The 14,361-nt window shown below is 41.8% G+C and overlaps 1 protein-coding gene across 1 annotated transcript; it reads right to left on the bottom strand.

Annotated features, from left to right (window-relative positions):
- Positions 1-1,333: 1,333 nt before the first annotated feature.
- On the bottom strand, positions 1,334-14,135 carry LOC112319580 (cystatin-13-like). The gene is made up of 3 exons (XM_024576908.2): positions 13,908-14,135; positions 11,499-11,612; positions 1,334-1,417 (listed from the first exon to the last, which is right to left on the bottom strand). Exons 1-3 carry the CDS (start codon positions 14,133-14,135, stop codon positions 1,334-1,336), a joined length of 426 nt encoding a protein of 141 aa, XP_024432676.1.
- Between the last annotated feature and the right edge of the window lie 226 nt (positions 14,136-14,361).

Genomic DNA, 14,361 nt, shown 5'->3' with positions numbered 1-14,361 from the left:
CTGCATAATTATTGGCATTCCTCTGATGACCTTGACCTGCATAGCAGTGCTATAGTTTCTACATCCAAGCTTCAGTAAGGTCCTCTTTCTGGTCATGTTAACCTCCGTCATCATCCGTCATCATCTCTTTCCATCCCTACACACACACACACACTCACACTCACACTCACACTCACACTCACACTCACATTACGGAAGCCAGGCTCCAAGATTGCCTCCACTGATTTGCATCTCCTGGTCTTCATGCCCTTGTAGAGTCCCCTCCCACACTGACCCTGGTTTAATCTGGGTGGCCAATAACAGAAGGAAGAGGGGATGGTGTGTGACATCTGATGTGAGGTCTCAAAGGGCATCGTGGCTTCCATCTTGGTCTCTCAGGTCACTCTGTCTGGAGGAAGCCAGGCACCCATACCATGCAAACAGCAGCCCTTGGGAGAGGTCCATGCGGAGGAGAACAGAGCCCTCCCTTTCAGCAGCCAATACCAACCTGAAGCCAAGCATGTAAGCCACCTGGGAATTGTTTTTTTTTCCAAGCAAATTAACCTTCAGGTGAGGGCCGTACAGTCAATGTCTGAGTGTAACCTCATGAGAGGTGACACCTGGAGCCACCCAGCCAAGCCACCCCCGGATGCCATGAGAGGCATAAATAAATTGCTTGAGTTACCAAAAGCAGGGTTATTAGATAATACATCCTACTGTGTGCATGCTCACACACAGGCACACACAAATGCAGCCTAGTCTCCATGCAACATCATCTTGCATTTTTTTCTGCCTCAATGTGAAACCAAAAGTGAAACACAAATTTCCAAGTGACCCACTACCTCCCAGGTTGATCTGGGGTTTAAAACTGTTTCTAAGCCATTAGGCTATGTCTTTCCAGAAGTCCTAGGCAGGAAGATTTCTGAGGAAATCCATGGATGGACACTCTCAAGGCAACCAGACCCTCAGAACCTTGCAGAAACTACCGACCAGCCTGGAGCAACCGAGGGCTAGGTCCCCCATGCAGTTCTTCAGAAAGCTGACAGTGAAAAGGAACTTGTGCTCAGTTTGGTGAAATATGGAAACAAGTACACGCTCTCTTCCATTCTTGGTAGAAGATTGTCCCTGCCAGGAGATGAATTATCCAACTAGAAGAGGCTTCCCAGTGCTGTAAAAAGGCATCACGTTCTCAGCACGAGCCCCTGAAGAATGCACAAGAAAGAAAAAGGGCCACAAACCATCAAGGAACCCACAAAAATGAAGTCAATGGGTCAGTTGTGTTATTTAAATGTTTTGCAAGTGTCTTTGCTTCTTCAAAATGAGAGTGAGGGTGGAAGAATGTACTAGAAGGCAATTAGATATCTTTGCATTGTTTCTTCAGCATAGTGAGTTCAAATTTCCAGGGCTTGGATGCAACAATAAAGGTGCAAAGAAACATCTAAAAGAGACAAAAATAATAATTAGCTCTCAGAAATAAAATTGATTAAGATAAAAAACTATGAACAATACAATGACAACAAACTCGTAACTATCAACAACTGAACCTAAAAATCAAAAACAAAAATTAAGCAAAAAACTAAAACAGGAACAGAATCGCAGAAATGCAGATCACATGGAGGGAGGGGGAGGGGGAGAACAGGGTGGGGGAAGGTATGGGGAATAAGAAGCATAATTGGCAGGCATAAAATAGACGGGGAGAGGTTAAGAATAGTAGAGAAAATAGAGAAGCCAAAGAACTTACATGTACAACCCATGGACATGAACTAAGAGGTGGGGGGAATGCTGGAGGGTAGGGGGGTGCAGGGAGGAGGGGAGATAAACGGGAGAAAGAAATTGGGACAACCATAATAGTATAATCAATAAAATGTACTTAAATAAAAAGAAGACAATTTAAAAAAACTTAAAAAAAATTTTTTTTTAAAGTTTCTATTTTAAGATGTGAGGATTTGCCCTCAGGAATACTAAAGAAGTGGTCTGAGCCAGCCATGGCCCCACAGACTTCAGAGCTGTTGACCTGGAACTTGACAGCAGAGGAGCCAGCCTCACCCACTAGGATGGGCTCCTGCCAATTCACTTCCCTGTGATCTGAAGCCATCATGGACATGGCTCTGTTTGCTCTAGGATAGCCCAAGAACTGGCCATCCTTAGAAATCCTTGCTCTCAGCTCTGGTTCTCATCTAGTCACGCCAGTTTCCCTGAAGCCCACAGACACAGAGGCCCCCATGCTGCATGGAAGGCCCAGTGGGTCCTTCCCAGGTGAGGCAACACAAGAAGAATAATAGTACAGGGTCCTGCATGCCTTTGGGAGGGGATGAAGGTCAAAGCCTGGACAGAGGTCACCAAGAAAGCTTGCAGTTGGGAAGCTGGGAGGAGACACATAGCGCTCTTTCCAGGGCCTGCAGAATGAACAGGGCTTCAGGCTCATGGTGTGGGATAAGTTGACCTGTGTCCCTCCTCTCTCTCCTAAAAGTGTTACTCAGTTAGAATGAAAACAAACTAGGGAACCTCCATTATATCAATGGAAATGTGAATGGCAGCATCAAGTGGAACTGAACTTGCATAAAATACAATGACCGAGGGATCAGAGAGTGTGACGGAGAAAATAGGACCAAGCTACCAGCAACCCAGACAGTCCATTGAAGGACCAAGGCCAGGCTGGAGGGGTGTCCAGGCCAGACGGGCATTCAGGATGGGCGGTGGTGGGGAGGAGAGAGTGAGCTTCTCAGAGAGATCACTAATTGCTTAACTTCTGGATCAGTCAAGGTAAACAGGAAACAATCATGAAGCAGAGGAATTAAAAACTCCAATTTCAAGATCAATCATAGAGGACATTTTATCAATGTATATTAAAAACCTTTAAGAAGTGAAAAATATCGATGGAGTAATTCAACTTGTGGGGACTTAGCCTATGAGAAAACAATAATCAGATATACATACAAATAGAAATTAAAGAGAACATTCATTAAAACTCTGTTCACAATAGCTAAAAATTGGACAAATTTAATCAGTTCTCAGGGATTGGCTAAATAGTAGGTGGAAACATTAAATAAAATCAAATAGTTTCATTATATAATGCTTTTGAATAATTTTAGAGTTTTGCAAGTCCTTGGAGTTTATTCTTAAATAAAGTTCTAAACTATGGAACAGCGTACACTGTGATTCCCAGGTACATAAAGACACAAATGTAATATAAAATGTAAAATGTCTGAGATTTTCCTGCTGATGTTTTCCTCTAGGACTTTTATGATGTCACGACTTATATTTAAGTCTTTTATCCACCTCAAATTTATTTCTGTGCATGGTGTAAGTTGGTGATCGAGTTTCATTTTTTCACATGTAGCTGTCCAGCTCTCCCAACACCGTTTGTTGAAGAGGCTATTTTTACTCCATTTTATGCTTCTTCCCCCTTTGTGACTTGGGTTTATTTCTGGGCTCTCTGTTCTGTTCCATTGGCCTATGTGCCTGTTCTTATGCCAGTACCAGGCAGGAAAATCTCAGACATTCCACACAGCAGCATATTCACTGATATGTCCCCCAAAGCAAGGGACCTAAAGGAAAGAATAAACAAATGGGACCTCATCATACTAAAAAGCTTCGGCATGGCTACAGAAAACAGCATTAAAATGAAAAGAGAACCAACTATATGGGAAAACATTTGCCAACGATACCTCGGACAAAGGTTTGATCTCCAAAATGTATAAAGAACTCACACAACTCCACTCCAAGAAGACAAGCAACCCAATTAAAAAATGGGCAAAATACACGAACAGACACTTCTCCAAGGAGGATGTACAGAGGGCCCAGAGGCATATGAAAATATGCTCAGCATCACTAGCCATCAGAGAGATGCAAATTGAAACAAACCACAATGAGACACCACTTCACACCGGTCAGAATGGCCATAATAAACAAGTCAACAAACAAGTGTTGCAGAGGATGTGGAGAAAAGGGAACCCTAGTGCACTGTTGGTGGGAACGCAGACTGGTGCAGCCACTGTGGAGAACAGTATGGAATTTCCTCAGAAAACTAAAAATGGGACTGCCTTTTGACCTAGCAATTCCAGTGCTGGGATTATATCCTGAGAGCCCTGAAACACCAATCCAAAAGAACCTATGCACCCCAATGTCCATAGCAGCACAATTGACAATAGCCAAGTGCTAGAAGCAACCTAAGTGCCCATCGGTAAATGAGTGGAACAAAAAACTATGGTACATTTACATGATGGAATACTACACAGCAGAGAGAAAGAAGGAACTCCTACCCTTTGTGACAGCATGGATGGAACTGGAGAGCATTGTGCTAAGTGAAATAAGCCAGGCGGTGAGGGACAAATACCATATGATCTCACCTCTAACTGGAATCTAATCAACAAAAGAAAAAAAGCAAACAAAATATAACCAGAGACATTGAAAGTAAGAACAATCTAACAATAACCAGAGGGTGGGGAGGGGACAATGGGAGGAAGGATTTTCAGGAACTACTGTAAAGGACACATGGACAAAACGAAGGGGGAGGGTGGAAGCAAGGGAGGGAGGTGGGTTTGGCTGGTGTGTTGCGGGGGAGTGGTGGGGGGAAAATGCAGACAACTGTAATTGAACAACAATAAAATAATTTAAAAAAATTAAATGTAGAAAATATAGAATGCTATCAATATATTGGGAATGGTACACTTTGCATAAGGATACTTATAGTTGGTGTTGAGCTATTAATGTATTTGAAAATTTCCATATTTTCTACCTTAAATGAATCAGGTTAGTAACTATTTAAAATATTATAAAGTTTTACAATTTATTTTTAAGGTGCCTACATGCTTACTCTTTCCACCTTCCCATACCCCAATAATTAAAGTAAACAGATAAACTCAAATCTCTAGGAGCTCTATGAAACAAGAAAGGACCCCATGCAAAAGCAGAGACAGGGAGGAATCTCACATGATAAGTGAGTGTGAGCAAGGTGATGGAAGTCCACTGAATGACGAGTACTCACTATACAGAATGAGAACACAAGGGAAAACCAACAGAGTAAACTGCCTCCAAACCCTACAAATCTTAAAGTCATCCTTGACTTTCCTCCTCTCACACTCCATGGCCAATCCTTCAGCATATTCTGACCAACCTTTTCACAGATATCAAGAACTGAGCACCTTCACCATCCTAACCAACATCGTCTCTCATCTGATCTATTCCAATAGACTTATAATAGATCTCGCTGCCCCCACCCTTGCGCCTAGGCTGGATTTGCTCTATTTGCCCCTCCAGGTCTACACTCCTTGTCTCTACCCAGCATGTCTTGAAAGATGAAAAACCTTTATGGGGTGCGCCAATGGGCATCCTTGCACCCTGGCCTCTGTAGACCACATTAATGGTCATCCTCTGGTTTCCAGTTGGGTTTGGCCAAGGGAGATAGGAGGCGTGAGGAAAATGAGCTCAGGGGCTTAGCACATGTTGGCTGCATTCCTCCACTTAAGGCCATGGCACCTGACGGAGGCCCTTTGCTCCAGAGGAAACAATATTAAAACGCCAGTCCCAGAAGTGAAAACCTGGATGATCATTAGGAGTATTAAAACATCTCTATCCCTGGCTGGTGTGGCTCAGTAGATTGCGCACTGGCCTGCGAACCAAAGGGTCGCTGGTTTGATTCCCAGTCAGGGCACATGCCTGGGTGGCAGACCAGATCCCCAGTAGGGGGCACACAACAGGCAAGCACACATTGATGTTTCTCTCCCTCTCTCCCTCCCTTCCCCTCTCCCTAAAAATAAATAAATAAAATCTGTAATAAAAAGCATCTCAAACTTACTAGAAATCAGAGATGCAATGTGAAATGATGAGGAGATAACTTTTCACATACTTCAGACTGGAAAACTTTGCCTCATAACACCAAACGTTGGCAAGGCTGAAGAGAAATGATTAACTGCACACACCATTGATGGAAGATATGCTGGTTCAACCACTTTGGAGAGTAAAATCGAAGTCATGCGTCATGTGTGGCCTGCCACGCAAAAGTTGAAGTTTCACACGCTCCACCGTGTGGCGGTCCTACTCCCAGCATCATCGCTGGCAGGAGTCGGCATGCGCCACGACTTTCACTGCAGCATTGTTGTTTAAGAGTGAAAAGTTTAGGGGGATATAAGGGAGATAAAGGGTAATTTAAAAAAAAAAAAAGAGTGATCTCCCAACACGATTTTTTGAAGAGGCTATTTGTGCTCCATTTTATGCTCCTGCCTCCTTTGTGCAAAAAACAAAACAAAACAGAAACTCTGTCACCAACTTACACCAGACACAAAAATAAATTCAAGGTGGATAAAAGACTTAAATATAAGCCGTAACACTTTAAAAGTCCTAGAGGAAAACATTGATAGGAACATCTCAGACATTCCACCCAGCAACATCCTCACAGACACTTCCCCTAAAGCAAGGGACATAAAGGAAAGAATAAACAAATGGGACCTCATCAAATTAAAAAGCTTCTGCATGGCTAAGGGAAACAGCACTAAAATACAAAGAGAACCAACAGTATGGGAAAACATATTTGCCAATGATACCTCAGACAAGGGTCTGATCTCCAAAATATATAAAAAACTCACACAACTCCACTCCAGGAAGACAAACAACCCAATTAAAAAATGGGCAAAGAACTTGAACAGACACTTCTCCAAGGAAGACGTACAGAGGGCCCAGAGACATATGAAAAGATGCTCAGCATCACTAGCCACAGAGAGATGCAAATTAAAACCACCTCACACCAGTCAGAGTGGTCAACATAAACAAGTCAACAAACAAATGCTGGAGATGATGCAGAGAAAAGGGAACCCTAGTACATTGTTGGCGGGAATGCAGAGTGGTGAGGCCACTGTGGAAAACAGTATGGAATTTCCTCAGCAAACTAAAAATGGAACTGCCTTTTGACCCAGGCAGTTCCCTAAGAACTGCCCTAAGTTCCCTGAAAATATAAATATATAAATATACCCTAAGAACGCTGAATCACCATTCCAAAAGAACCTATGCGCCTCAATGTTCATAGCAGCACAATTTACAATAGCCAAGTACTGGAAGCAACCTAAGTGCCCATCAGCAAATGAGTGGATCCAAAAACTATGGTACATTTACACAATGGAATTCTACCCAGCAGAGAGAAAGAAGGAGCTTCTACCCTTTGCAACAGCATGGATGGAACTGGAGAGCATTGTGCTAAGTGAAATAAGCCAGGCGATGAGGGACAAATACCATATGATCTCACCTTTAACTGGAACATAATCAATAGAAGAAAAAAGGAAACAAAATATAACCAGAGACATTGATGTTAAGAGCAATCTAACAATAACCAGAGGGGAGTTGGGAGGGGATAGTGGGGAGAAGGGTTTTCAGGAACTACTGTAAAGGACACATGGACAAAACCAAGGGGGAGGGTGGAAGCAAGGGAGGAAGGTGGGGTGGGGTGGAGTGGAGGGGTGGGGAGAAAATGCAGACAACTGTAATTGAACAACAATTTTAAAAATGTTTAATTAAAAAAATTAATAAAATAAAATACATGTAAAATCCTTTAAGGGATATTCTGAATAAAAAGATGACAGTTATATTTTCAGCAAAAAAAAAAAAAAGTGAAAAAATTTTTTATTGCTGTTCAAGTACAGTTGTCTCCATTTTCCCACCACCACTCCCTCCCATCCCACCGATCCCCACACATCTCCACCTCCCACCCTCGATCCTACCCTCCTTCGGCTTTTTCCATGAGTACTTTATGTATGTACCTTGATGACCCTTCCCCTTTCCCCCTCCCTCGTCATACTGCTCCCCCCTCACCTCTGCTTACTCTCAGTATTTTCTCTATTTCAATGCCTCTGGTTATGTTTTGCTTGATTGTTTGTTTTGTTGATTAGGTTGCACTTATAGGCGAGATCATATGGTATTTGCCTTTCTTGGTCTGGCTTATTTCACTTAGCATAATGCTCTCCAGATCCATCCATGCCATCACAAAGGGTAGGAGCTCCTTCTTTCTTTCTCCTGTGTAGTATTCCATTGTGTAAATGTACTATAGCTTTTTAATCCACTCATTTACTGATTGGCACTTAGGTTGCTTGTAGCACTTGGCTACTGTAAATTTCGCTGCTGTGAACATTGGGGTGCATAGGTTCTTTGGAATTGGTGTTTCAGGATTCTTTGCGTGTAATCCCAGCACTGGATTTGCTGGGTCACAAGGCAGTTCCATTTTTAGTTTTCAGAGGAAACTCCATTCTGTTCACATTGGCTGCACCAGTCTGCATTCCCACCAACAATGTACTAGGGTTCCCTTTTCTCCACAACCTCACCAGCACTTGTTGTCTGTTGATTTGTTATGATGGCCATTCTGACCGGTGTGAAGGGGTCTCTCACTGGGGTTTTAATTTGCATCTCTCTGATGGCTAGTGATGCTGAGCATCCCTTCATATGTCTCTGGGCCCTCTGTGTGTCCTGCTTGGAGAAGTGTCTGTTCAGGTCCTTTGCCCATTTTTTATTTGGATTGTTTGCCTTCCTAGAGTGGAGTCACGGGAGTTCTTTATATATCTTGGGGATGAAACCCCTGTCTGAGTTACAGTTGGTCATGAACAGACACTTCTCCAAGGAGGACATACAGAGGGCTGAGAGACATATGAAAGCATGCTCAGCATCACTAGCCTTCAGAGAGATGCAGATTAAAACCACAATGAGATACCACTTCATACTCATCAGAATGGCCATCACAATCATTGGAGTGAAAAATTTAAAGCAACCAAATGTCAGAGAAAGGCAAATACCATATGATTTCACTTACATGTGAAGTCTAATGAACCAAATACACTAACAAACAAAATAGAAATAGACTCCTAGATACACAGAACATACTGACAGCTGTCAGAGGGGAAGGCCTTAGGGGACTGGGGGAAAGTGGTAAAAGGATTAAGAAAAAAATCATCCATGCTGGGAGCACAGCCAGGGTGTAGGGCAGGGAAGAGCAATGGGAAAAGATGTTGGACAACTGTAATTGAATAACAATAATATATTAAATATTCATGCACTTAAGAAAAAGAAAAAGATAGCAGCCACAGACAACAATATGGTGATTGCCAGAGGAAAAGGGTGTTGGGCAGAGGGGTAAAAGGACAAAGGGGAGATAAATGGTGGTGACAGAAAGAGACTTGACTGTGAGTGGTGAGCGCATGATGCAGTATGCAGATGGTGTGTTACAGAGTCGTACACTTGAAATCTGTATGGTTTTATTAACCAAAGTCACCCAGATAAATTCAAGAAAAAAGAGATAGAGGAAATAAAATAAAACAAAGCAACCAAAGATGTTCAAAGTAGGAAAATGGTTAAATACAATGTAATATACTCATATAAGAGTTCAATGTACAGTAATAAAAAATATACACTGACCCAAGAAGTCATTTGGCATAGATAAATAATAGATTATACCAAGACATGAATAAATCTCAAAACATATTGTTGAGTGGAAAAAAAAAAAAACCATAACAAAACATGAGAAAGTTCCAAAATTTATGTTAATTTTGAAAAACACACAAAACTCTATATAGCTAAACATTTTTTAAAGGGTAGGAACACCACTCACCAATTTTAGGAGAGTGGTACTCTTTGAGAGGGGGAGAAGGATGGATGTGTAGCATTTTACTTGTTAAAATGAATATTTAAAATTAATGTAATAAAATGATAACAGCTATAAAATCTGTGTGGAAGGCACATGTGTATTTGATACAACATTCTTGGTACCTGTGAGAATATTTGAAATGTCAGTTAAGTGGAAATAATTTATAACAATTTATAATGTGTCCATTCTCTGGATGGAGCCATCCACTTGCATTTTGGTGTCCTGCTGTGGTGCCTACTATTTATTCGAATGTGGAGATATTTTTTATTTGAGCATGTCAGGCAATTGTTTGCAATTGCTAATCTGACATTATTTATGCTTACCCATGTCTCGTGCCACCTTTAGGTATATAGTAAATAGGTGAAATATACACAAAGCACAGAAAGATAGATGATAGATAGATAGATATCTGCAACTTCATTTATGGAAGTGAAAAATTGGAAATCAACTTCTATGAAAATATCGCCAAGACAATAATGAAAAGATACACAAAGAAGTTACATCAAAATGCACATAGTACCCTCAGCAGTTGTTAAGAAAACAAGAAGAAAGACCATATCAGTTTATACAAACTAATAGTAAGATTATTTTTTAGATATCCACACAAATGATCCTGGAGGTTACTCCTGGGGGGGAACGGAATTAGGAGGTCCTCAAGGTGCACAGAGGAGCATGCCATCACCTTTATCACTTAATTTTATGAGTATATACTTTTAGGAAATATTTATGCATACTTAAAAAGTTTAAATTTAAACCCAAAATGTCCCTCTTAATTCAATATGATGAGAGCAAGGAATTTTCTCACTGAGACTAGAGAGATGAACTGGCCCATTTATGACAGTGCCCACCTGGGCCTGAGGCCTGGCAACACCCAGACCCAGCTTGTTTCGCATCTGTGTCAAAAAGAAGCAGAGGATGAACATATAAGACTATAGTGAGCAACTTCATTTATGTGGGGCCGTTAGCCTAGGCGTCTTGGAACTGTCCAAAAAAACTTCAAGGCCCTCCATACAGCAGCTGCACTATTGGAACCAGCCAAGGACAGTTCCTTCTAGTATTACTGGCTGCAAAGCAATCACAAGCTTATAAAGTTGGTCAGGCCGTGCTTGCTACTGAGTAAGCACCCTCCAGCAGATGACCATCAAGAGGCTTGCCATCAATTCCTTTCCTGCTAGTATATACATCATGCTCTGCCCATGGAGAGGGGAGTCTGTGCTCTCCTCTTGAATCTGAGCTGAACTTGTGACTTAATTTGACCAGAAGAATGTGGTAAAAGGGGCATTATGGGACTTCCAAGAAAAGACCAGAGGAGGATTGGTGGCAGCTTCTGCTTCCTTGGGACCAGCATGTTGTAGGAAGCCCAAATTCACACCAGCTTTCCCAGGTCTCCACTGGTTTGGGTTTTAGCACCGATAGTTCCACATCCTAGGAAACCTCTTAGTTCTGGACAAACTAGGATAACTGGTCACCATGCAAGTTTGCCCCACGAAGAGTCCCTGAGCAGAGTCAGAAAGATGGCAGCCAGCCCCCTGGGACATGTCAGCTGTCCCAGACATGTAAATAGAGCAGCCATATGGAGCATTCCTACCCCAGCACACAACACAGGGAACAGAACCCAGCCCAGAGTGCAGAAGAACGTTGCTTAAAGCCACTAACTCTGTGAGTGTGTGAGTGCGTGTGTGTGTGTGTGTTGTCAGTGGTGACGGGAGGTGGTATCAGCAAAATATAATAAAAAAGGTGTTCTGTGTCTAGAACCTGGTCATCCTCAGTTCTGAATATGATCAGAATATGGTTTAAAAAGGAAACTTGAAAATCAAAGCAGGGTTGCTTCTATCAGTTTTATCTGTCTGGGACACAAACCTAACCATGACCATCACTTTCCCCTGTCTCGGCCACATACCTTTTGCATTTTGGGATCCTGTGGTAATAGACAGTTTTCATTTTCTCCTGAAAATTTCTTGCACATTGTTCGGGCAATTTTGACTTCAAGAAAGTAGTCCAAACTATCTGTGACCTGTCAGAGTAATTTAAAAATTAGATATCATGAAAGAATACATAGTATTAATAGTCATCTCTGATAAATAAACATGTCTACTTAGGGTCAATGACCCTCTCTCCTACAGTTTCCTTGTCAGGAGTTAGTTTTGGAGTAATTGGGGGAGAGGGTTCTTACTTCCATCTCTCTCTCTCTCTGTCTCTCTCTCTCTCTCCACCTCCCTCATCCCACCCTCTCTCTCATTACGGTATTTAATTTTAAAGTAATGACAAACTGTCCTAAAGTAAATCAGGAAAACTATTCTCCAAAGAACTTTTTTGAAGCTTGGGAAGTAAACAGCAGAGGTTATAGCATCTTCATGCCTAGTCAATAGAAAACACATCCCAGAACTGAAATATGCTTCTGAGCGTATTGCTTCTCTCCAAAGCCTTCTATGCTTTGGCAATGTTAGCAACACACACCTTATTCCATGTGATACACCCTTCAAAATTACCATCTCCCAGCGCATCTTCCTCATCTGTGCAGAACCCACCATTGCCCTCTGTTCAGGAGTGCCTCATGGGGACATGGAGCCACACAATAGTAAATGTAGACTTTTATTATTAAAACATGAACAAGAAGAAAAGTTTTATGGGATTTGGGGGAGAGAACACATGAAAGAGAATGACCACGTTAGACACAATAACGGACCCCAGGAGAATAAGAGATAATTCATGAAATATAGCAAACATTTTAGAAATTCTAGATAAATTGCCTGGGCTTTGAACAACATGGGTGTAGTAGGCAGAATTTTAAGTGTGACTTCATGACTACCTTTAAGTTTTCGTTAGGAACCACTGAATAAAACTCCTGTCCTGGCCACATTAAAAAGCAGGAGACTAAGGCAGTAAGTGTATAGAATACGTATGAAAGGATAGAGCAAACTGCCCTCAGTAGTGATGAGTCAGATTAGAAATGCAAGAAATAGAGTGTTCGCTTTCATTTTTTAAACACGTGTATTCCTAGAACTTTATTTTGACTGGTTATCAAGTTTTGCAACTTCAGCACCACTGACATTTGGGGGTGGGTCACTCTGGAGGGAGCGGGGGACAGGGGTCCCTGTGCACTGTAGGGTGTTTAGCAGTATCCCTGGCCTCCACTCACTAGATGTGAATAGGTCGTCCTTCAGTTTTGATGACCAAAAATGTCTCCACGTATTGCCAAACTCCCCTGCCAAGCAAAATCCATACTGAACTGAGAACCACTGCTTTATATTTGAGGGGTGTTTTCAAAGTATAAAAACAGACTGATTTAAATCATACTCAACAGCCATCAACCAACCACCAGCCCTGTCTTGATCCCCTCCTACATAAACACAGTACAATCATCTTCCTCAAGAAATACTACATTGGCTCAATGCTCTTTTCTATGATATAGTCCATATTCAAATCCCTCCAATTGTCTTAATAACATTCTTTATAATTTTTTGATCCAAGAGATAATATACCACCACACATTACATTTATTGTCATGTTTCTTAGGTTTCTCTCTATCGAGAACAGGTTCCCTGCTTTTTCTCGTCTTTTGTGACACCGATATCTTTAAGTGATCTTATCGATTTGTTGAATTGTTCCTCATGACTACATTTAGGGTATGCTTTTTGTGCAAGAATAACATAAGCAGATGGTGTTGTGTCCTTTCAGTATTATCACATCAGGGGCACATGGTGTTGGTTTGTCCCAGTATGAGTGTACATATTTGCCAAGTGAGGCATTCACCAGAAAGTGCATCTCTTCCCCATTGTAATTAATTAAGTAATCCCTGCAGGAATTTGTTCTCCAGTATTCTCTCACCCAATAGTTGTGGGATTTATTGATGATCTTTGCCTTAATTAGTTGTTACAATGGCGGTTGCAATAGGTGATTTTCTAGTTACATTTTCTTTTACACCTATAAGTAGGCATTCTATTGCAAAGAAAAGCCTTCCATTCTCTGCTCTGGTTCTCTTTATCAGTGAAAGCTGGACTTGCAGATTCTTTGCTTGTTCACTGTATAATAATTTATCCTTGTCATCATTCATTTTGATGATATTAGCCCAAAGTTTTCCAAACTTGGGCTCTTACCTATGATGTGACTATAATCAATGTTAAGTTATTTTAATGGATATTTTCTATCTCATCCCAGAATAATAAAGGATTAAACAATTCAATTCATATATTTGGCTAAAGACATCCCTCAGTTGCTTTCCACTCCCTGGTCTCAGTAGCCATCCATGGATAATGACCACACCACAACTACAGACATGCGGAGAAGTGAGGAGCAAATGTCCACCAACCTGCTCCTGGGACTTCAGAACCTTCACCACCTTGAAGGTATACTTGTCTTTGCTGGCCTTGTTATATTCTTTCATGGCAAACCACAGTGCCTGCTGCACGTAGACGTAGGTTTCCGGGATATCTTCGAATTTTCTTACCACTTTTGATGAGCCCCAGGTGTGGATACCTCTGGACACGAGGGCCATAGTGGCCACAAGGAGCAGTAGGCTTGGGCAGAATCTGGCCATGGCACCTCAGCCAAGGGAGCACAGGCTGATTTCCCACTGTCCTTCCAGGGCTGGGGAGACGGGTGGACTGGGTTAGCCCCGATGCCTCTGCTCCCCAACTCCTCTTAGCACTACTGTGGATGAAAAGGAGAGAATCTCTGTAAACACTGTCTTTCTTTCCCCAAAGAGAAGCCACGTGAGAAGTCTGCAGCTACAATTCAGTCCATTTTCCCACCTTGGCTGTTTT

The sequence above is a fragment of the Desmodus rotundus genome, chromosome 6 (assembly GCF_022682495.2).
Source record: "Desmodus rotundus isolate HL8 chromosome 6, HLdesRot8A.1, whole genome shotgun sequence".
Lineage (NCBI taxonomy): Eukaryota > Metazoa > Chordata > Mammalia > Chiroptera > Phyllostomidae > Desmodus > Desmodus rotundus.
Note: the sequence above shows the minus strand (reverse complement) of the source record. Positions and strands in the feature narration are given on the sequence as shown.

What these genes read in the sequence shown, in the direction of transcription:
- LOC112319580 (XM_024576908.2), bottom strand. Translation starts at nt 14,135, where the DNA reads ATGGCCAGATTCTGCCCAAGCCTACTGCTCCTTGTGGCCACTATGGCC. An exon ending in TTCTGAAGTCCCAGGAGCAG is followed by an intron (nt 11,613 to 13,907) that starts GTTGGTGGACAT and finishes TTACTCTGACAG; the next exon opens with GTCACAGATAGTTTGGACTA. An exon ending in AGGATCCCAAAATGCAAAAG is followed by an intron (nt 1,418 to 11,498) that starts GTATGTGGCCGA and finishes TGTCTCTTTTAG; the next exon opens with ATGTTTCTTTGCACCTTTAT.